Source organism: Canis lupus, chromosome 32 (genome assembly GCF_048164855.1).
Source record: "Canis lupus baileyi chromosome 32, mCanLup2.hap1, whole genome shotgun sequence".
NCBI lineage: Eukaryota > Metazoa > Chordata > Mammalia > Carnivora > Canidae > Canis > Canis lupus.
Window position 1 is genome coordinate 30788115 of NC_132869.1, and position 24446 is coordinate 30812560.

At 46.3% G+C, this 24446-nt stretch overlaps 1 protein-coding gene across 7 annotated transcripts in view; it reads left to right on the forward strand.

Moving 5' to 3' along the window:
• TLN2 (talin 2) overlaps positions 1–24446 on the forward strand; it is a 426489-nt gene that overhangs the window by 344129 nt on the left and 57914 nt on the right. For 6 of the 7 annotated variants that reach the window (XM_072808970.1, XM_072808972.1, XM_072808973.1 and 3 more), the window contains 5 exons: positions 1387–1488; positions 6560–6730; positions 15397–15543; positions 19945–20046; positions 22488–22607. In XM_072808970.1, the coding sequence (XP_072665071.1) occupies positions 1387–1488; positions 6560–6730; positions 15397–15543; positions 19945–20046; positions 22488–22607 (642 nt within the window). The remainder of the gene's footprint in view (positions 1–1386; positions 1489–6559; positions 6731–15396; positions 15544–19944; positions 20047–22487; positions 22608–24446) is intronic. The other variant, XM_072808976.1, reaches the window with a different exon arrangement.

A 24446-nucleotide genomic window follows, 5' to 3' on the forward strand; every position in this document is an offset into this window, starting at 1 on the left:
TTAGTGCCCAGATCAAGAAGCAAAGATGACCAGCACCTCGGAACACCTGCTCAGGCCCCCACTCTTTCACCACCCCTCCCAAAACATCCTCTGTCTTCACTTCCTCCCTAGGAAGAAAATCTCTCCCTTTGAGGAGTTCCCTTTGAACTGTGTGTACTTCCTCCTTATACCATGTTCATTTTAATAAGCCATCTGTAATAACATTGCTGAAATATTCTTGCATTCTTGACTATAATCACTTCGAGCAGATAGACAATAGTGAACTAAATGAGATCCTTGGAAGTGTGGATGTTTCTACTTTCCTCCATCTTTCTATTTCTGTCTCTCTTTTTCCTTTTTATCCACAGAATTTTGTTTTCCATTTGGCATGTTAGATTGCTCTTGTCATTAACTTCTCATTAAGTCACCTCTGCCCAGAAACCCCAGCCTGGATACAGCATTGTTCAGAGGGAAAGCAGCACGGGCCAGAGTCTCATTACTGACAAGCAGAACAGTGTCACTTTGTCAGAAACTACCCTGTACCTTGCTAGTCTATGGTGGTGATCTATTAATCCTGAATCCATCAAGCACATTTCCTAGGGCGAGTCCCACAAAGGATCTGGTCTGTTCTGCTATTAGCCACTAATGTCCACCTTGGAATTCTCCATCTCCCTCATGCACCAGCGTCACCCAGATAGTTGGCCTCTTCACAGCATGAGTACAGTTCTTCTCTCAAATCTGAGAAAGAAATACCTTGGGGGGTGCAGTTTTTAGTATTTGCATCCACATTGCTGAATACAATGCACTTAGAAGCTGAGCTGAGTTCAGGGCATTTTCACAGTGTGCTTGTCTGGGAAATGGTCCTACTTTCCAAAAGCTGATCTCATTTTTTATATTAGCCTTTTCTCTCCCCCGCCCCACCTCCCCTTTCTTAAGGGTTCTTAGTTCTGAGGACACGGCCACCTGGATGTTCCCCCAGACCCCACATTAGCTCTCCCTGTTTGAACAAAGTTTTCTTCCCTCCTTGGAAGGGAAATGTTCCTTACTTCCAATAGTTATGCTGAATAACTCAAAGTAAGGATATTGGTGACATCACTGAACACTGTGGTTGGTGTGAGTGAGGAGCCAGGAGGAAAAGTATTCTTCAGACCTGCCTTTTGTCACTCATGGGTGGAAGTGTGGGGGCTCTAGTCCAGGGGAACTCCGGGACCCTGCGAAAGGCAGGGTGGAGTGGTAGCTACGTGGCTCACCCAAGAGAGGGATTATCCGTTAAGGATATAGTAGATATTTTGGTATCCATTTCTCATGGCCTGCTTGTCTTCTGCGTGGGCCTTTTTATTTTTAAATCAATGTGGCTACATGGTGAATTGCCATAGGGGGAATTTGACAGCTCTCTCTCCTTATCAGGCCCTGCAAGAGCAGCTAACTTCAGTGGTCCAAGAAATCGGGCACCTTATCGATCCCATCGCCACAGCGGCTCGGGGAGAAGCAGCTCAGCTGGGACATAAGGTAATGTGCCCCAAGGGGATCCTGCTGAGGATCTGTGTGAACGATGGGGGGGTGAGTGATATTGATCACTGACCACTTCAGGATCAGTTTTCACCTAGAGTTCAAACAGAAACTGGAATGAGATCTTTCTGGTTATAGTCAGATTTTCCAAGACAAGACATCTGCTGCCCTTGACCTTCACTGAATAAGCCAGAAATGAACGTTGACATTGCTAGTCTGCTGTCTTCCATCTTTTGTCCCTGGCTGGCTGACCTCATTCTCACATGTTTAGGGGTACATTGTTCTTCCATGGTTTCTAACAGTGTCTGTTTTCACATATAAAGGAGCAAAGCAAACTTGCAAACTGCACTCTAGATAACCAGGCCTCCCGGGCCACTCCAGAGGAACCCTTCAACTGTGAGCTCATACCCACATTGTAGAAGTACTGAATAATATTTTACCTGTTTTGGGGTTCACTTTACAAATCCTTCAAGGCTAGTTGACTTGTCTAGCAGCCTGTGCTCAATAGAGGGAGGGCAAATAATTGGATTTTTAACCGCCTTCAGGGTTTCCTAACATTTGTCAGTGCAGACATCAGTATTGATGTGCATATCAAGAAAACCGAGTAACCAAAATCTTTTCAGCAGGTATTGATTTTAGAAAATCAATGTTCTTGCTTTTTCACATTGTGGAACAGCTGAAGGGCCTACTAAGCTTCCTGCTGGTTCGAAGGAAAGGTTTTTGAGATTTAAAATGACCAGTGTGTCTGTATGCTTTCAAGTGTGGCAAATTTCATTTCTCAGCTGAGTTCCTTTATAATGAGAGAGGAGGGCTTGTCCACCTGTACGAAGAGGTTTAGAGAATGTGGGGGCTGGCCTGAAGGTCAGAGCTCTCCCAGCAGGTGGGCTGGAGCATTGCCCATGTGCCTGCTGTGGGGAACTGAGTCTGCCAGAGTAGCCAGACTTCATTTCAGCAGTTACTTTTGTTTCCAGTAAGCATTTTGTAAGAAAATATATCTAGATTTCTAGAGTAACAATCCTTGTCCCTGTCCATATGGAGTTAGTATGGAAGATTAATTCCTATGTCAATGGGTGGCATCAAAAGAAAAATAAGATATTTGTGTCACGTGAGTTACAAATTTACTCTTGGCCCTTTGGCTAAACCAGTCTCACTTTCTAAAAGAGAGTTCTGGACAAAGGAAGCCTCTGCCCCTCCATCCAGAAGAACCCTGGACTGAGAGTTGATACCTACCTGGTCCATTTCTTTATTACAACACTCAGGTGGGGGCCCAGAGATCACCTGGAACTGATAAATGCAAATTCTCAGACCACATGTATTAGTTATTTAGAGCAGCTATAGCAAGTTACTATAAACTGGGTGCCTGGCACCAACAGAAATGGAATCTCTCTCAGAAGTCTAAAAACAGGGTGTTGGCAGAGCCCGACTCTTTCTGGAGGCTCTATGGGAGAATCCATTCTTTGCTCTTCTATCTTTTGGTGGCCCTTACTGTTCTTTCACTATTATCATGCCAGTCTCTGCCTCTGTGGTCACATTGTCTCCTGCTTTTCTGTTTGTCTTCCCTTCCTCTGTCTCTTACTAGGATACTTCTTAACAGATTTAGGGCCCACCCAAGTAATCCAAGATGATCTCATTTTGAGAGCCTCAAATACATTGCAAAGACCTTTATTTCCCAATAGGATCATATTCACAGGTTCCAGGGATTTGGACACAGACATATCTTTTTAGGGGGGCTACCACTCAACCCTTTCTGCCACCCTAGGCCTAGGGAAACAAGATCAGGTACCACTTACTCAAAATTCTGTGTTAAACTTCTGTGCTAACCCAGGTAAGGATATTTCCTATTCTTTCATGTTTAGGAAATAGAAGTTGTTATAGTCTTTGCTAAGCCCCCTAAATAGAGGAAAAAGCACATCCTTTCAAAAACTTTTGCCCATAATACATGAAGAATAGTAACACCTGGCATTTATTGAGTGCCTACTGCATGGCAGGCATTGTGCCAACCACTCTTATGTATGCTAATTTAATCCTTCTGACAATCTTATGGGTCTTAGTGCTATTATTAATCCCCATTTTGTGGAGAAGGAAACTGAAGTTTGGTAATAGGAAGCAGATTGCCTAAGACTTCTCATTAAGGAATTGGCAGATGGGATTCAAATCCAGTGGCTCTGAAACTAGAGCTTTCTCTCTCCATCACCCAGCCATAATGTCTCCATGAGGGCACCAGCTTAGCTGTGTTTGATTATTCTCAACACACAGCAGCCCTTGACATTTTATGGTTGCATTGGTGAAATGTACTTTTAAAATTAAAAAATGAATCCAGAGGGGCTCCTGAGTGGCTCAGTCGGTTAAGCATCTGACCCTTGATTTCAGCTCGGGTCATGATCTCAGGGTCATGAGATTGAGCCCCACCTCAGGTGCCATGCTCAGAGCAGAATCTGTTTAAGATTCTCTCTCCCTCTCACTTCTCCCCCACTTGTGCGCACTCTCTCTCTCTAAATTAATTAATTAAACCTTTGGGAGAAAAAACAAATCTAGAAAATATGTAAGGTTCTAATGCATTAAATGTCTTAACTCCTTTAATACATACAGTACCCATCCTGAGCCCTGAGCCCTTATAACCCATCAGTGCACTGTGGTTCCCTTTGGTGGCGACACTAATACCCTTCCAGGGAAACAGGGTGAGATCCAAGGCAGATGTGTAAGGGCTGATACCTGCAGTTGTGCAGGCTGGGTCTTACACAAAGGTGTTTGGCCAAAGCAGAGACCAAGGCCAAAATCCAGCCAAGTCATGTGCTTTGACATCAATCATGTCTGCCCCAGGCATAGGGAGCCCCTTTAAAATTCATACAAAGTGGGCAGCCTGGGTGACTCAATGGTCTAGCACCTGCTTTCGGCCCAGGACATGATCCTGGAGACCTGGGATCGAGTCCTATGTCAGGCTCCTGGCATGGAGCCTGCTTCTCTCTCTGCCTCTCGCTCTCTCTCTCTCTCTCTCTGTCTCTCATGAATAAATAAAAAAATAAAATCTTTAAAAACTAAAATAAAATTCATCCAAAGCACCGTAAAGGCCAGCAATAGCCATGCTCAAGTGCTTTGAAACTATCTGTAAGAAAACTATATTCGAGGATAAAAGAGTAAACGTACGTTTATTGCTGGCTGATGGTCTGTCTCATTGTTAGCTCTAATGAACTTTAATATTTTGGACTCCCACTTTGTCCCAACCACCACCAGCCCCACAGACTCCTGCCCCCTGCTTCATTTCTGACCCACTGACTGCACAGCTCATGTGAAGTGGCCTTCCTGCCTATGGCCCCATCACGTTAATTCTTCCTCCACACGATGAGAAGCATTAAGGGAAATTGCTGGCCAAAGGCTTGAACTTAAATACGCTTGATGGAAATAATTAAGCAATTAGTAATTGGCACACATAGGAGTAGAATAGAAAAGTGTGATCAGGGTCATTGTGTCTTATCTGAGTGGGATTGGATGGTGGTATCTGAAGCAAATCTAGCAAAACGTTAAAATCTGACATTCTAGATGCTAGGTAAATGGGTATTATTGTATTATTCTTGGACTTTATTTTGAATACAGAACAACAAAAAAACAAACAAATAATAAACGTTTGTAAAACCCAATATTATAACCATAGTGGAGCTGGACTGAGAATGAGAAGTAGTGGCCAGTGGAAGAGAAGGCAGGAGCCTGGGCTGTGGATGAGGACATCTGCTTCTTGTCACCGCTCCACATCTTGGCTGCTTGGGGTTGAAAAAGTTCTTTCACCCACCTAAGCCTCAGGCTCTTCATTTGTATGTACCTCTTAGAATGTGGGGATTAGATGAAGCATGGTAAGCTTCTAGCAGAAAGCCTGGCGTGTGAGATGTACCCAGTATATGTGTGTGACATGTGGCCCTGCAGCACCCAGCTGGTGGGCTCCGGTGAGCACAGAGGTAACCATGTTGTCACCTGCTGGGGAGGCCTAAGTGAGAACAGTGGTGAGCCATCTGGATAGACTTTTTTCTTCTCCTGGGCTGGACCAGTCATGAACGGAACATCTAGACTGATGTGAAATCATTTTTGTTTTTATTGCAAATCCGCGTCAGGTCAACATGCTCAGGGCAGAAGGCAGTTGGATTGGCTTTCTTGAAAGCCTCTGCTCTCAGGCTTCTTCTCTCTATTGCCCTGTTCCCCTGCCCATCCCCATCCCCCTTCCTTCTGCATTCATAAGATGATTATCTTTGTTTCTTTCAAAAGCTTTACTGTTTTTATGAAGTTAAAGTTTGTAGAGCTCTCACACCCAACTCTGGATCACAGAACAAATTTCGTAACATTTCTGCCATGATGAGAGGTGAGACGAAGGTCTCCCCAGAGGAAGTAAAATCCGAGCAAGAGTTCATTAATGAGCAAGTACTGGGATCCCTGGGTGGCGCAACGGTTTAGCGCCTGCCTTTGGCCCAGGGCGCGATCCTGGAGACCCGGGATCGAATCCCACGTCGGGCTCCCGGTGCATGGAGCCTGCTTTTCCCTCTGCCTGTATCTCTGCCCCTCTCTCTCTATGACTATCATAAATAAATAAAATTTTTAAAAAATCCATTTATAAAAAATAATAATAATAATAATGAGCAAGTACTTCTAAAAGTAAGATTGAGGGCAGCCAGGGTGGCTCAGCAGTTTAGTGCCACCTTCGGCCCAGGGTGTGATCCTGGAGACCCGGAATCGAGTTCCACGTCGGGCTCCCTGCATGGAGCCTGTTTCTCCCTCTGCCTGTGTCTCTGATGAATAAATAAATAAAATCTTTAAAAATAAATTAAATAAATAAAGTAAGATTGAGTGATGAATAAGGTCTGAGGGTCTCATGTATAACATGATGGCAATAACTCATGATTGTGGATTAAATAATAGAAAAAAACAAAAGTAAATTTTAGCCAGTGAGTAAAGCAGAGTAAACTTTAGCAGGTCTGCCTCTCCGCTGTGTGTCATTCCATTCCTTTCTCAGTCCCCTCCCCACCGGTGGGGCTCCTAAAGGAGATACATGTATTTACATGATACATCTGTGGCTTTTTTGTCTTGAAAGGTGACACAGCTGGCGAGCTACTTTGAGCCCCTGATCTTAGCAGCCGTTGGAGTCGCCTCCAAGATCCTGGATCATCAGCAGCAGATGACAGTGCTGGACCAGACCAAGACGTTGGCAGAATCTGCCCTGCAGATGTTGTACGCAGCCAAAGAAGGTGGTGGAAACCCCAAGGTACAGTTGAGGATCCCAGGGACTCACCAAGGGCCACTGAGGGGTCATCAAATATTCCTCAATGTTGAGTTTCCTCCAAGGAAAATCCTCTAGTTCTTGGTGACCATATGTAACTTCCCACTCAAAAGGTGGGAAATAATATTTGATTGGCCTTCCTGGGGATCTCTAAGAAGAAAGTCAAGACATAGACATAATGAAGCCTTTTTGTAATCTTTTCCATGACAGAATCTGGAGGCAAGCGTCCTTGGGAAAGAAAAACATTGTGTCGTTATTGCAGGAATGAAAATTCATACCTGCCAGGCACCTTGCTCAGCATTGACACCCAGCCTGTGCAGAGCAAAGCTCAGTTGTTTTCCAGTGAATATCATTTCCTTTCCTGGTACCCAAGTTCAAAGCAAAGCATGGTGTAAGGCCACCCATGGTGTGTGTTTCTCTTGTCTTGGATCAGCAGTTTAATATGAAAATCTCCCTTCCGAGTTTGCAGGTAGAACATTTCCTCAGCCTGATGTGTCACCCAGCTACTTGAAGTGGCCGAAGATGGTGACAGCATGCCATTTTCTCTTGGGGATGATACTTGTGTCAGAGTGATGGTTTCCCTTATTGAAGCCCTCTGTGCTTTAAGTTCCCCCAGGGTTCTGATACCTTGAGAGGAGGTTTGAGGCTCCGCCTGCTATTTATTCTTTCTAGCAAGTGCCTCCACATAGTCCATCTAAACTCCCTGGGTCCTCACCTGAGCAGACTACATTGCGGGAACACAGACTGGAACAATCTGTGCAGGATACTTGCCTATAAGCAATAGGAATCCCTATTATGTACGTATTCTTTTTAGCATGCTTTGTTGCAGCTCTCAGGTCTACACATCAATAACGTGGTACAGCAGAGAAGACTCTAGATTAAGAACCAGAATCACAAAATAGTAATTTGAGAGCTCAAAGTTACTGAGTCCTGGTTCTGCACCACCTCTCATACCTTATATCCTCTTGATATTTAATCTCCTAAAACTCCCATGATATAAGGAGGTTCCCAGTGCACAGATATGAGAACTGCGACTGCTTAGGTAAGTTGTTGCACATCGCAGGACAGGTGGATGTGGAGTCAGGACTGAACCTGCACCCTATGGAAACACTGGCCCACTGCCCGAAGCAAGGGCTGGAGGGAGGTCAAGCAAAGTTACAGGGAAGAGGTGACCTGTGACTAGTCAGTCTCAGAAAAGGAAGTTACTTGGCACATAAGGGTAGCTTGAGGCATGCCAGCAAGGAGGAACAGCATATACAGAGGTATACATGGGGTCGTAAGAGGATTGCGGTATCTTTAGAGAACAACGCGCCATCCAATGTGTGTGGAGCATGCAGAGTGGGGACAGCAGGTGGGGGGGTAGATAGGGCTGTGTTGTGACAGATCTCCTCTCCCACATTCTTAAGGAGTGTGGGCTTTACTGTCAGCAGTGCGGCAACCCATCCAGGGCTGAGAAACAACCATTCTGGTAGTGGCATGAATGATGTCTTAGACTTGCATTTTCTGTGTTCAGTTTTTCCAGCCAAGTATCTGGCAGCTCTTAAGAGCCTAACTTGGGATGCTAAAAATATTGAGAGCCAGCCAGTGCCCTCAGGTTGTTCTCAGTGTCCCGGAAAGAAAGAAGCCTTGTTGCTGAAATGGGGAGGTTGATCAGCAAGAACGAGAGTGCCCTTTTGGCTGACAGCTGAGAGATAGGTGCCCGAGTAGGCCCAGCCCACTTTGCACCTGCCCCACACTGGGGGAGCCAGGACTTGCCTTCTGGATCCAGTTCAAGGGTCTCTTTTTTTCTGAGAATCAGTGCCACATAGCTCCTCCACCCTGACCCAAGAGGATTTCATTCCCTGCAGAATAATCCAGATTAGGAGTTCTCTGGGTTTTTTGTTTGTTTGTCTTGTTTTGTTTTGTTTAACTATTAGCACATCTGCTTAGACCACAAGGTCAGAGCTCCTTGTGGAGCTCTGTTTTATACCAAGAAACTCGTGGTTTGGGAGCATGTGCAGCCCGCACCATAAGCTTTAGAGGACATCCTCTGCTTGGAAGTGGGGGCAGAACACGAGAGTGGGCCAGTTGTCCGTGACTGACCTGAGGTATTGGAGACAGGCTGAGACATGATGAGGGAAGGCAGGACAGATATGTGTGTGTCTTCCCTCCCTGGCATCCGGCATTCCACCTGCGCTCTGTCCGCAGACCCTGACAGGCTCCTCACAAGGGATGCCTGGGACACTACAAGCGGGTTTTTAGGTCCTTTCCTAAGAGGCTTATTGCATAGACTCCGTCACCATGGGTACTATTCTTTGGGCAAACATTTCCTAGGGGTTACTTGCTAGGTCTTAGGTGTATGTATGTGTTAGATGCTGTGTGTCACTGTTTGCAAAGAATATACAGTTAAATGATCATCGCTGGCTCTGATGTGGTAGAAAAGAGGATAAGCTTTGGAATCCACGTAATTGGACTCAAATCCCAGTTCTGTCTCTTGCTAGCAAATTACTTCATTTCGTTGCTTCCTCATCTAAACAGTGGGGTTAATAATGAATACCTCTCAGGGGTCGTTATAGAGATTGACTGAGATAATGTGCCTGACACAGTAGGTATTTTTTAAAAAAAGAAAAAAGTGACAGCCCCAGAGTCTGGTGTTAATGAGTCCAATGATTACAAGGCATTTGCTGCATAGCCTAACCCTCACCCCACTGAGCCCCCGAGACCTATGCTCATTCTATAACCCCCGAGACCTCCCTTCCACACTCAGCCCTATCCCACTCAGTTCCTTCTTACATCCTCCTTAAAGGGCCCCTCCTTCTTCTCCTGCAGCAGCTATACAGCCCTGTGCGCTGTTGGGCAGTTCTAATTATTGGTTGCCTTTGTTTCCCTTCTGCTCACATTGACGTGTGTCCCCCAGCCCCCTGTAGCCTTCTCCCATTTTCCAAATTGCTGTGATGTCTGTGTCTGCTCTACTGGGCTTTGTAGTTGAAGCACTATAATCCAGAAATAAGGCTCCCTTGGAGGTAGACTTCAGACATGTTTCCAAAAAAGAACCGAGTTTGATTTTTCTCCTGGGTTGTGCTGTGAGGAGCAGTAACAAGGAGCCCCTCCAGAATCTAAAATAACGACCTCATTGTTGAGCCTTCTGAGTCTACTTCCCAGATGGCTGTTGGGCTTTTAAGCAGGCCTTAATTGAGCGCCTACTGTGTCTTTGGGTGTCTGAAACTAGTGTGCTCAGGTGGCCGGCATGTGTGATTTGGATGCGGCTGTGGGGTAGAGGTGAGATTTGCCATTGGAGTTGGAGGAAGTGGTCCTGGGAGAGGCTTGGGGTAATGGGAGGAGGCTTCACAGACTCTCAGCTGACCCTTTAAGGATCTGTGACTTAAATATGCAGAGGGAAGGGAGAGCAGGCTACACAAGCAGATGGGCAGGTCATTGTTTCTGGGACAGCCAAGAGCAAGGATGTGTTTTTTGTAGGTTTGGATTGCCCCGGTGTGGAGAAAGTGTCCTTTACATTTTCCAGGGAGTCAAGAGAGCAGTGTTGTGGTTTAATGCTGCCACCCCCAGAACTTGCCTCTTGTACCTTCCTCAGCCCATATAGGATAGCAGCTCAGCCCATATAGGATAGCAGACACTTGGCAAGCAGCACTCACTTCTCCCCGAAAATGTGCACTTGGCTTTAATATGGATATATAGAATTGCTGACATTTTTGTGCCACCAGTGATCATCTTATTGAAGTGGAATTTAGAGAAATACACACCTTCCAATTTTACCTTTCTCATCAATATTTGTGTGAGGTGCTCTCTCTAGAGGGTAATGTGCAGGAAATGTCACCTTTCAGACTTCCATCATCAAAATAAAGCAATCTGCACATTTTATGTTTTACCTTCTCTGTACCATGAAATCAGCAATCAACCTAAATTACCAGTTTCCTCCATCACATCCCTGAGAGCGTGAGCTGTGCCTTCCTGACATACTCAAGACAACCACCCAAGATCTGACCAATGCACATCTCATCAGAAGTCGTATGGAAGGCCTTTTCTTGATTCCCATGGCTCTTCAGTGCCACAGACTGAGTCAGTTCATGTGGCTCACACAGCCTCCCCTTTAGAATTCTTTTTTTTCAGCTAGTCAGTCAAAAGAGTTGCCATTTACCTTCCCTTCCCTTTGCCTCCTTACCTTCTATCTACCAAAGTGAAGGTGTAATTTCGCAGGACTTTGGAAGGGTCGTCTCCCCCGAGGAGTGTCAGGACAGCTGTGGCCACTGCGAGGGGGGTGAGAGGGGGGGCAGTACCTGGGGCAGTGCAATTCTGGTGTTAGGTTAGATTTCCCAGGTTAAAGGCATTGCCCTCACTTCAGGCACCAATCATAAGCTCCAGAGTTCCCAGGCCATCCTCCCTCTGACCAGGTGACTCCAAATTCAAGAGGTTCTCTCTACCTCCTCAGGTTCAATGATGTGCTAGAATGACTCCCAGAACTTGAGAAATTGCTCTCCTTTCACCATGTTATTGTAAAGGCTACAGACCAGCCAAAAGAAGAGACATGCAGAAGGCAAGGTCTATGAGAGTCCTAAACATGTCCCAAGGATGTGTCACCGTCTCCGCTTAATGCTATGCATCACCAACTGGGGAAGCTCACTGCAACTTTGCCGCCCAGAATTTTATTTGGATTTCATTATGTAGGCATGATTGATTGAATTTAGTCTCATGATCAGTGATTCAGTTTACAGCCCCGTGAGGTCCCCTGAGGTCCCCAGAGGTCAGGCTGATACTATTTTGCTCAAAGCCACAACCCTCTAATCACATGGTTGGTCTGTCCAGCATGGCCAGCTCCCGTCCTGAAACTGCCCATAAGCCACCAGGAGTCACTTTCTTAGCCTAAACTAATGTGTGGTTCAGGGCACCCACCGTGAATAATAGCAGAGGCAGTCCTTGATCACTTGGGAAATGCTAAGCACTTAAAGGCTCCCTCCTAGGAACCTACAACAAAGATCATCCAATATTTCACTATTCCAACCTGGGTAAGCTTCCAGGGTTGGGCTCATGTGGCAGCAGCTACCAGGTGCTGGAAGTCATATACAGGCTAGGTCCTGAGCAGATTTGGGACCATGGCTGGCAACAAGTTCATGGGTGAGAATGGAGCGCACAATGGCAGATGGAGCCAAGAGAGCTAGAGGCTGGGTTGATGCTGAGAGGCAGAGGAAGGCACTGAATGCGGGGGGGCGCAGCCAACTTCGGGAGTGGTAGCTAGTCCTGCAGCCCCTTTTGCCTTTGCCACATGGCATGTAGGTGCCATCACTCTGTTTAAAAGTACCCCCATTTGGGGGGGAAAGGCTGAAACTTCCCTTGGTAGATGCCGTATTCCCTATGTTGAGGTTGCTTCTTCAGTAGTGCTGATAAATTTGGCCTGATCTGGCCATCTGCTCAGTTTCCTTTTGACCAGTGGCATCAGTTCAGCAGATGGCCAGCCAGTCAGTGGCACTGGTTGTCCACCAGATCCAAAAGCTTTAGTGCTTAAGCTCCCATTTTCAGACTGTGATCATCAGAGGGGTCCCTGGCAGAGCTGTTAGCCAACTCTCGCCTTCTGGTGGGCTGTGAGGATGAAGAGGATGTGCACAACGGTGATGAACACAGTACCTGACGCAGAGGAGGCCCTTGGGAAGGGTAGCAGTTGTCTGTCCTTCCTGCTATTCCTGGCTCTGATATTTATTGTTGTTCCTGGTTTCCTGCCTGTCACTCAGGAGGAAGCATTGTCAGTCAAATGCTAAAATACTTGACCCAAGACATAAGAACATAGATTTTGCAACTGGATTGACAGTCACATTGGGCCCACAGCTGACTCTTGCAATGTATAAAGTACACACTAGCCCTGGGCCTCCTGCCAGCATTCACCTGGATATGGTCGAGGATTCTTGGTCTAGTCCGAAGAGCTGGAGCAGGTCACTACAGCCTGAGTGAGGCCAGCTGAGGGCTTGAAGGCAGGGAGGGAGGCCCAGGCCCTGTTCTGACTCCCCCACAAGCCCTGTCTCTGCCCTCAGCTCTTGTGATCCATGCCTGTTTGGCAGCATCAAAACAGATGGTTCCATTTATTTCTACACAACCTCTCCAGAGGAGAATTTTGCACCAACAGCCCATGAAGGTTATCCATCCTTGTAAAAAAAGAGAGAAGAAAAGAAAGAAAAATTACCTGTGAATACCTGTGAAAAGGGAATGTTTCACCCTTTACATGAGCCCCACCTGGTGACTTGATCAAACCCTTCATTTCCTGTGAACACTGCTTCTGGAGGGAAGGAAAGCCCACTGGTAGCAAGGAGCACACAGTCTTGTTGGAGAGGGGGCTGGCTTCATTGAGAGATAATGCAAGGGGGCAGGAGCTGTGTGCCAGGCACCATGCCCAACACTTTGCACACAGTACGTTTCTCAGCTCATCGTCACAGTCCGCATCCTTTCTGCCTCTGGACCTTTGTACAGGCTGTGTCCTCTGCCCAGCACCCTCTCCCTTTCCTCCTCTCTTCACCCTGCCAACTCTACCAGATGCTGGATTCTTCCTCCAGGTCTCCTCTTCAGGCAGGACACCTCCTCTGAGGAGTCTTCTCTGACCCCAAGGCTGGCTTAGGAGCCCTTCTTAGGGGCTGTCATATTTAGCTGTTGCTGCAAACAAGCCATCCTAAAACTTAGTGACGTAAAACAACACCATCTTAGAATGATCTCTGGTGGATCTACAGACCCACTGAGCCCAGCGAGGTGGTTCTCCCTCAGAGTTCCTCCTGCCACTGCTTCCAGGTGATAGCTGGGGCTTGAGTGACCTGACGTTCACTCGCTCCCAGGTCTGTGTCTGACTTAAAATCACTGAGGCGTTCAGGACCTGGGGCTCCGTGGGCAGCCCTTTGTACCTCTGTGTGGTCTTACCGTGCGGTCTGCCCAGCACACAGCCTCGAGACAGCCAGCCTCCTTACACAGAGGCCAAGGACTTCACAAGCAGCTGTCCTGAGAGAGAGCCAAGCAGAAGCTATATCATGTTCCAGAACTGAACCTCACTTTCCCCGCATCCTTCTGAGGCCTTCACCTCTGATGACTCTATGACTCTAGAGTTGGTTCTCAAGGCGGTAGGAATCCAAAGGAAGGCCAGTGACAGCATGAGGACAAAGTCACCCGAGGAGATGGTATTTAGGCCAGGCCTTGAAAGAGGGCTAGGATTTGCATGGGGCAAACAGAGAAGGCAAACAGAATAGACCCAGGTCCTGCAGGCCGAGGGTGAGAGGTCAGAGCCATGAGGAGGCCACTGGATGGAAGCCTGGACTGTGCCGAGGAAGGGGGTGGAAGAAAGAGGTCCAGTGAGGGACTTCCCATCATAGGTAAGAAAAGAGTCAAGGGATCTTTCTTCCTCAAGGCTATGTGTCACTGTTAACTTCTCAATTAATTTTGTTTGTAATGGTCAATAATTAGCATTTGCATCCTGACACAGTTGCCTCGAGGTCACCATCCACAATCTGCATATTTCATGTCTCATCAGATGTCATTTTGAAAGACCTCTGCTTTGCCATGGCTTTCAGTTCCACACAGGGCCCGTTCCTGTGGCTCACACAGCCTCTTCAGGACAGCCATGGCCACTGCGTGGGGGTCCCCAGAGCCTGGAGCAGTGTGATCCTGATGCTGACTAACTGACATTAGGTCCAGCTTCCCTAGGCTCAAGCACCTACTACTAGACTGCTCAGATTATAAATACACCATACATTCATCCATAGCATCTCAGGAGAATTCTGCTGCAAGCACAGTTATGATAATTCCCATTGTGCTGAGGAAACCACACTCAGGACCACTTAGCTAGTAAGAGGTGGATCCAGAGCTAGAACCCAACTTTTCTGGTGGCAGGACTTTGGCTCCTTCTCCTGTATCTTGCTACCACTGGAGATGTTTTTCAGGGAGCCTGGCACCTTCACTATTTCATCTTTTCATTCATTCATTTACCCAGCACTTCTCCTGTGCTTGACACACATGTGGAATTCCAGCAGGTGTTGGAACATGTCCGAGTTATAGTCAGGGAGAGCTTGTGAGCGCTCGTGAGACTGCCTGCAGAACATCTGACCCTGGAGAACTTTGCTCACTTGTCCCTCCAACCTCATGGCAGTGTAACCTGTGACATAATTCCAAAGCCCGTTCATTTTTCTGCAGATTTCTTCTCTATGTCGCTGCATTTACATAATCCAACCTAATTTGTGGGAAGAAATCTAGTGTGTTAGGCAGCTTTGACAAGAAGTACATTTGTTGTGAACATGTTTTTCCTTTATGTTAGGATTTTTTTTAATTAAACCTGTAAGCTCGTGTCATTGGGAATCAGTGGCATTCTCTTCCTACCATCCTGAGCAGAGTAACATAAAACTGGCCCTGCAGAAGATGCTGTTTGATACTACAATTTTATTTTTCCTTTTAACTGTAAAAAGATGTCCTTTTTCTCCCTTTCTGTTTTGTAGTGATTTTGCAAACAAATGTACCAACGGAAGAAAAGGAAAATTCTAAAATCACTATTGTGCTCCAAAATGGGGATATAGTTTTATATGATACTTTTTATGGTTATACTTAAAAGAAATGCAGTTATCTCTGAGGAGAGTGAGCACCATTTTCTTCAGCTTATGGAAACCTCTCACTGTCCTTTTTCTCCTTTACCTTCTTAGGCTCAGCACACCCACGATGCCATCACAGAGGCTGCCCAGCTCATGAAGGAGGCTGTAGATGACATCATGGTGACACTGAATGAAGCCGCCAGTGAAGTGGGGCTGGTGGGAGGCATGGTCGACGCCATTGCAGAGGCCATGAGCAAGGTAGGCCTGGGTGCCCAGATGCTTACCTTCACCTCTTGGCCCCAGTTCCTCCTCGGTTTCCCTCACACGTGCTCCCCAGGTGCTTTTCTTTCAGGAATGATCAGTCAAAGCAGATGCTAGTGACCCTCCTCTTTTCCTGAGGGTTCCAGTCATTTTACACACATCCTGTCCTCCGTCCAACATGTTATTCATTCTTGATTATTCATTCATTACTTTTGTAAACCACTCTCCCCCTGCCTTCGTTTTACGTGGGGGAAAAATACTGGAGATGGAGAAAGTATCATGGGTTCCTTCCCTTATAAAATGAAGATAGGTATTTACCTCCCTTCTTTTTTTTCACAAAAACAGATTACAAAGGGAAATAATGAAGGGATTCCCAAGGGCTGGTCTTTGGAATGGCTACTTTGGAATCATGCTGTTCCTAGGCCCTACCCCAGGCCAATAAATTGACATTTCTGTGGAGTTGAGCCTAGGAATCTCTAGATCTTTTAAATTTCCACATGGTTTTGGGAGCCAGATGTAGAAAGCACTGATGGTAGTACATGTGAAAGCCCATTGTGAACTCTTGCCAGCAATGGGCATAGGAGATAGCATGAGAATCATTTCTCCTCTAATGACTGCTTGGTTGAGTTGGAGGAGTAGAGAAGTGTGACTGGAGAATATCTCCTGCTCTTTCCCCCAAGGAATCTTTTGCTAGTCATGTCAGTTTGATAGTCATTAAAATTAACAATTGTTCATCAACATCTAATTTCCATTCTGTGATAGCACAGCCAAGAATTTCAGATTTTTGTGTTTTGAAATGTCCATTGTCAGATTGTGAATGCATTATTATGGCTTTCAGGATAATAAGTGGTCTTTAATTGCTAATTTAGAGTAGATTGGTTGGTTCATATCTCCATAAAGAGGTGATAGCCTGAAACTATAATTAGGATAATTTCCCTTAAACATTACGCATTTTCAGACTGAGAGTCACAAGCTGGGCAGGGATGCCGGGGGTTCCTTTAGAGACCCCAGGCATGCCTTGTCAAATCACTCTAGTAATTCCTGCTGTGGGCTTCTTGTGCCTCAAATATGGACAGTTTGGCAGAAAATGAGTGAAGTTTCCCACTTTCTAAAGGCCTTTGGGTAAGTTTCAGTAGGTTTGTTTGGTTTTCAGAATACCAGCGCTTTGAAAGTTAAGCCATATGTCTACCAAGGATATTAAATTAATGGAGCTCAAGTTTTCTCAACGCAAATTAGAAATTCAAATGACAACTTTTCTTCCTAGGAGAAGGTATTTTTCCAAATGACTAATGATAGGGAAGAGTTCCATAAATCCCTGGAATATGGAAGTCAGATTCTTGAAGTCTTTTTTTTTTTGATAGTCGCTGAACCTTGCATATCAAGAGGGATTTTCAGTAAAGAAAGCAGCTCTTGTACTGTCTGATGTCAGTGGTGTGACAGCTGCGCTCTGACTCAGCCCAGGACACACGTGATTCTTTTGGAAGGGCTGGGAGAGAAGTCTGGCATTACCTGAGAGCAATAATTAGTAACTGCCAATGACAAGAGCCACAGAGGCCAAGAACAAAGGAAAGATCGTGCATTCTGCAGAGCATACAGAATGCCAGGGTTTTATTGGTACCCCTAAACTCCTGTCTACCCAGACCTACACTTAAGTTTCTACTCAGTGCCTCTTCCCCATTCTCCCTTCGTTGAGCCTACCACAACCTGCCCATTGCTGCATATTCTGTATTAAGTGATATTCCGGGGCCTTTGAGCCCCTAAGCAGTGACATGTTAGAAATTGGGCATTTCCTGAGTTTGGGTTAACTTGTTTCAACATTGATAGACTGTTAGCATCATTGTCAGAAATTCTCAAAGGCATAGAGTGACTGGCAGAAAAAATGAGTGTACCCAAAGTTGACTCTAAGTTGGACATAATATATGCCACTTTTGGTGCTCCAGCTGTGGGGTTCTTCCTGGAATTCTCTCTCTGTGTTTAGGCACAGGAAGTTTGGGAAGTGATAGGTTAATATGAAGTAATCAGGTTTCCAGGTGACCTTGGACAAAGCTCTCTGAACTATTCAGTGATGTTAGTGGTTCTCAGTCTTGGGGATTTTGTGACCCACTACCTTTTCTTTGTTTGCTTCTTTGTTTGGGTTGTTTGGTGTTGGTGGTGATGGTAGTTTTTTCTTCTTTTTTGACCAGGGAAGGAGGTTAAAGAAACAAAAAAATCCTGCTGTGTGCATCACTACTATTTCGTATAAGAAAGGTCATGTTAACATCCCCCCTCAAAAAAAAAGTAGAAAGGCTATAATCCCAGAATAAAGGCAAGTTCTTTGAACTAACTAAATTTGAAATCCACAAAAATTGACCCCTTTGTTCTTAATCTTTCTCATTGTCTTCAGACTGGCAGGTGGTGTCCTATGCTGCCCTCCAGTTCTGGCATCCTGGTGTGTTAGCAGTTAGGCCATAGCTCATATGAAATCTCCCAGCACATTATTGGACACTTAGAAGATGCCCAATCAGGGTAGCCCTAGTGGCTCAGCGATTTAGCGCCGCCTTCAGTCCAGGGTGTGATCCTGGAGACCCGGGATCGAGTCCCACATTGGGCTCCCTGTGTGGAGCCTGCTTCTCCCTCTGCCTGTGTCTCTGCCCCTCTCTCTCTCTCTCTCTCTCTCTCTCTCTCTGTCTCTGTCTAAATAAATAAATAAATAAATAAATAAATAAATAAGCCCAGTCAGTTTATACTGAGTGAATGAGCTCATAGCTCAGTCCTCATTTGACTATCAGAGCCCCCATAGTATGATGGAGATATTTGGCAGCAGCTATATCCCTAATAAAGAAACCTAGAAAAATCTAGCCTGGAGTCTATGTTGATACTTTGATGGAAATTATAGTCCCAAACTAAGCAACCACATCACACACAGGCTACAGTAATATGTTCCCTCAACTCATATTGTAGTTAGCACCTGCTTGCAACATGGAGCTCTGATTGAAGACTGCATCTAACATTTCCTAATTGCCCCTGTGGCCTCTAGTCTCTGCCCCAACTGCAAACTATCTCTCAGAGAGCTCCCAGGACAATCTTCTCACATATGTCATTGTATACTCTGCATCCCACCATTTTCCTCATGATTTCAAGTCTCTTCATCCGTCAGCTCAGCCTCATTCCCACTGCTCTCAACAGCCCCTCTTCTGTTCACTATACTCACCCTTCCTGTATTCACTTCTCCTTATTTTGTCTCCTCAACTGGAATACCTCTCAGCAATCAACAGTGATGGTAACAATGATGATGATGGTGGTGAAGATGGGTTGCATTTTCCTTCATCATAGTCATCATTGACCTTATCATCATCTTCATCATCCTGGTCATCATCTCCTCTTTTGTGGAGCTCTTGGCCAGGTATGGTCTCAGTTGATGTATATACTAGAACCTTCTGATGCTATCAAGTTTCCAGTAAAGGACCTGAAACTCAGAATTTAAACAATCAGCTTGAGGGCTTTTCACAAGCCCTGGAACCAGGTCTCAAATACAGGTCTTCTGAACCAATATGTCCTTAGCTCTTCAAGGGACAGAGCCACTGTCCCACTAGCTCCAACTCTCCCCAAATCTCCCCCTGCCTCCCCCTGCACAGTGACCTCTCCCACCTCTCTAAATTCTTATTGCTCTCAGAGTCAGATGAGCAACAGATTATTCCTACTTCTTCCAGTCTCTTGTCTTCCCCAACTTAGATCAGAAGCGAGGGTTCTAGGGTATAGACCTCTATGGACTACACCATTCCTAGAGAAGCCCTTCATGATGTAGGTTCGGCCTCCCCTCCTGGCTCATCTTCTGCCATTCCGTGCTTCTCTAGAAGTGTCTGGCTCAGGCCCACCACCTTTTTTTTTTTTTTTTTTTTTTAAAGATTTTATTTATTCATGAGAGACACCGAGAGAGAGAGAGGCAGAGACACAGGCAGAGAGAGAAGCAGGCTCCATTCAGGGAGCCTGATGTGGGACTTGATCCCGGGACTCCAGGATCACGCCCTGGGCCAAAAGCAGGTGCTAAACCACTGAGCCACCCAGGGATCCCCGGCCCACCACCTTATACTTGGACTCTATTCCACTTCTTGGAACCCCTTCCCTACCTTTTGTATGTAGCAGACTCCTCTGGTAAGACTTGGCAGAAATGTCATTCCTCTGGAATGCCCTCCCTCTCCTCTCAGACAAGGCTTGGGGTCTCCTTGCCTGTGTACCCCAAGTCCCATATTTGCATCTCTCTTGAAGTCCTTTTCACCAAAGCTGGGTTATACTTTTGACTCTCAACCAAAGAAATTCTGTGGGCATCTCCATTTTTCAAAGTTCCCAATCCTAATAAATATAGCCCACACTTCAACTGTCCTCTCCTGACTTGTGGGTTCATTTTTCTCTCTTCTGTAGCTGGATGAAGGCACTCCTCCAGAACCAAAGGGAACATTTGTCGACTATCAGACGACTGTGGTTAAATACTCCAAAGCCATTGCGGTGACAGCTCAGGAAATGGTAAGAGGAAAAGAGTGGCCCCACCCACTGTCGGTTGCCCTGGTGTCCAATAGTACCACCACTGAGTCTTCAATTTGGGGTCTGTGTTGGAGAGAGTCTACCCCGTGTTTCTAGTTCCTTCTGGGTCCCAGCTCTGTCCTTTATCTGTGGTCTCTCTGGCTGCCTGTGGCCTAGACAACCCTGTCCACTGGAGCTCCCATTTCATGGAAAAGCTGCAAGAGGGAATTACAGATAATTGTAACTTGGTCATGAGGATAGGCGAACAAAGGAAGGAGAGAAAATGAGAAGGAAGTTGGACGTAAGGGGAAAGAAAAAATCCTATTCACCTCACAAAGGACTTGAGGTGTTTCTAAAAAGTTATAATACAAAAGAAGATGTAGGGGTAGAACAGAGATTGTCTAATGGAATCAAGTTACAGTACTTGGACAGTAAGGTTGTCTTTTAGGCAAAATGAAACAGCATGATTACATAAAGATAATATCTCTGACAACAGAAGACATGAAACCTTTGGAGGCAATTTTCAACATCCTTTTTTTTTTTTTTTTTTTTTGGCTAAAATATATTGCCATTAGAATTGTATCATGTGCATCTTAGGTACAAATGGCATTGAGAGAGAATGCTTCTGATGTGTTAAAAAGTTGTACAAAAGGTGTCCTCAAAGAATAAATAGGAGTACATAGTAAGAAAGTTCCTCATGACCTTCCAAGGCTCAGATGTCATGGAATAAAATTTTGGAAGCTGCCTCTCTGCTGCTGCCACATGAGCCTGAGTTGAGAGATTCAGTAGCCTCCCAGCTGGAGGGACCACCAGACTAAGCCGTGGCGTGTTTCCTGCCCCACCCGGCCAGCACCTCGGGATGATTTTGTCATGTAGTCATGTGTCCACTAGAGGTTGAGCTTGGACTACAAAGGCTTCCCTGGCTGCTGCTACTCCTCCTTAGAAACTCTGTGATCATGCCAGGCTCATTGTTGCTTAATAGGATTTGGGCTGGGAAGAGGAATAGGAGCAGTGCCCATCTCAGTGACTCAAAGAGCTGGAATCAGGCCCAAGCTGGTACTGCTCAGGGGGCTCCGGGACAAGGCACAGGTCAAATCAGGCAGACCTGCAGTGCCAAGTCTTCTGAGCAGGGAGCACAGCGTAGCAGGAGATGAAAATATTTTGAGTGGCCTCATCCTGTTTCTAGAACATCTCCTGGCCTAGGTTCTCAGCAGGTCCATTCTCTTTAGTAGCCCCACTGGGGGCTACATGGCTGCTCTTAGTTTAGCTGGCCCAGACCCTGAGTTGGCAAGGATCCCCATCGCCACTTCAGGATGCCCCAGAATCGCTGTGCTCCCCATGGCAGGGTGCAAATGAAGCAGCTCTAAGGTGCAGCCTCTCTGTCTCTCAGGGTTCAGCATGTGTTCCTTGGGAACCTACACCTAAGCCTGAAAGCCTGTGACATTTCCTGGCAAACATGCCTTAGACTGCTACCCATCCTCATCCAGCCTTAGTGGATATGGAGCCATTTAAAATATTTTTTTTTAAGCCCTTTAAAGTCAAGGTCTTCTAATGCCACCAAGAGAGAGAAGAAGTGCAGCAGGGGAGAAGTCTTTTACTCAGAAGGATCGAGGACACCTTTCTGGGTGGCAGTTAAAACTGCTGTTGGGAGCACTGAGAGACGTTCTGTCAGAGGACAAAGAAAAACTAAAAACTGGTGTGTTAGTTAGGTAGAACAAATTTAGGTAAGTTTTTCTATGAAGCAGGTGGAAAAAACTGAACTTCCTAAGAATGAAAAGAGCTGGACCGTTTAGGCTACAGTGTACTCTTAACCAAATTTGTGGCTGAACCCTTGTCATCCTTTGGTATAAACTTACTACAAAGCTGTATTCTCAGAATATCTTCCACCCAGACATTGGGCTCACCCCTTACTTCTCAGTCAAGATTTCCTTAAAGGCCTTATCCTCATGCTGTCTTGCCCATGTGGGATCTGCTTCTGGGTTCCCAGAGACCAGGTCAGCTCTCTGCAGAAGCACATGACCAGGGATGTGCCCTGCCCGGGGCTCACGCCCCCTGCACTTCCCTAGGGGAGTCTCCTGGTGACCCTCGGGGCCAGGAGGGCTGGGGCTGCCGCACTTATCCCCGAGGGTGGACCATTGTTGGGGGGAGGTCTACTCAGCCTGAGCCTAGCATGTCACCCACTGGCCCCTCCAGGACCTGCTGGCCCGAGAGGGGCCCTGGCCTGTTGTGCACGTTGCAGCATGGGCTTTGCTTGAATTGCCCTCTCCCATGTCCAGCCCCAGATGCAAGCCCAGAGCTTAAAAGTGAATGAAACCCTTTGGCTTCCAGTGGTATTAACACATGGTTCTCATGCTTTTTTCTGTGTGTGTGTGTGTGTGTGTGTGTGTGTGTGTTGTGTTGTGTTGTGTGTGTGTGTGTGTGTCTTGCTTGTTTTCTTTTTCCAGATGACTAAGTCGGTTACTAACCCGGAGGAGTTGGGAGGACTGGCTTCACAAATGACCAGTGACTATGGGCACCTGGCCCTCCAGGGCCAGATGGCGGCAGCCACGGCGGAACCAGAGGAGGTCTGCCACCATAAGCCCCTGTCTTGAGAAGCACATGCACACTGGTACCCACTCCCGGGGGATTCTTCATAGCTTAGCTCCACCCTAGAAGATTCCGGCCTGATAGCTAAAACCAGGTTCAGACCCAGTAGCCCCAGGCTGTGCTCAGGGCTCACTGTCCTTTCTGAGGCCAACAGGTCCATCTGGGGAAGCGGGCTTTCAGACAGACACCCTCTGTTCAGAGCGGTCAGCCTGGTTACCTGTCTCCCAGCCCATCGCCTGACTCCCAGGGCAGAACACACGCTGCCATCTTCTTCTTGCTTGGCACATCCTCCTCCTCAGTGATTTTCCTGGTTTCCAAAGGCTCACAGCAGTATTGGAAGAGCCAAGTAAGAAATTTCACTGCCCCATCTGAGAAAGGGCTGGATTGCCTACATTTGAGACCCAAAATCTTGCCTGACTACTGTTGGTGGCTTTTTACAAACTGTCCCCCTCCCCCACATCTCCTGTAGACTCCTCTTTATCACCTACCTGCCTTCCCTAAACTCGCTTTCCTTAGCAGCCAAACATAGACTTTGCTTAGAATGCCTACACCCATAAGAGTCATTTGGCAAAAGTTTAATCCCAGAGGCCACTTTCTAAGAGCCCCCTTTCACATCCGATATGCCTGAGTAATCAAGTGGTCCACTGGGAAGCAAACAGGCTGGCTGGAGCTGTGCGTGGCCAATCACAGCCGTGCCAGTGTTAGCACGCAGAAGGTGTCCATGCTGAGCTACCGTATGACTCCTTAGAGACACAGAGCTCAGTCTGTAATAAAGAATAGTGGAGTAGATGGCAGGGACACTGGGAAGATGAAGGTAACTGCATTCTGTGACATTCAGGGAGCCTTTTATTAAGCACAAATCCTGTTTATGATACTCCCAAATGAAGTAGACAGCTTGTGACAGTCTGTGTTCCCAGGTCACTTAGTGCTCTGTCTGCCAGGAGTGCATTCTAAGCATGTCTTCACAAAGACCCCCAGAGATAATGCAGAAATGACCCAAAACAAAATCACTTGCTAACACATGTCATAACAACGCATGTAAACAGGAGTTTCATATGTATGCACTTGCATACATATATATCTAGCATGGGATGACGTAGGTTTCTAACAGTGCCTGCACTTGTAGATTTTAGTTCCATTGAGTATTTAGGCTGCAGCATGAAAAACTGTGTTTGTAATGAGTCTGTTAAGTCACTACCCCGAAAGAAAAATCAGCACACACCCCCTCCACACATATCAGCATTCTGTGTAATTTTGAATCTCCTAAACAAGCCTAAGGGAACTTACATTACAGGAAGGAACAGTTTGGACAAAAGGAAGAAGTGTTAGGCTTGTGGGACTGAAAAGACGAAGAGGCTGTTGGCAAGATTTAGATCTGTTTCCAGAAATCTTTAAAAATGGAATCTATGGCCGTCTGGTGGGTTCAGATGTTGCCCGACCTGAGTTACTGAGTGAGGAGGCCCCTGATCCATGGAGACCTTTCCACATCTGAGTTCTTCAGAGCTCCCTAGCCTGTGTGTGAAACAAGCAGATATTCTTCCTGCAACCCAGACCATGAAGCATAATACGAAATATTGCCAGGGCAGCCAGGAAAGAAAAGGTATCACTGAAAGCACAGCACAAAATTACTTTAGTTCCTGGCCCAGTGTTTGTAGCAGCTGACGTTTTCATTAAGATTCTCCCTTTACACCATTGTGTCCTGAGTTATATTTTACATTCCAGACACAAGAGTAGTGTGACCTGGAGCAAAAAAAGGGGCAGAGAGAATATAAAATTACCAGTGGCTTGCTAAGGAAAATTCTTTGTGTGCATTTGCC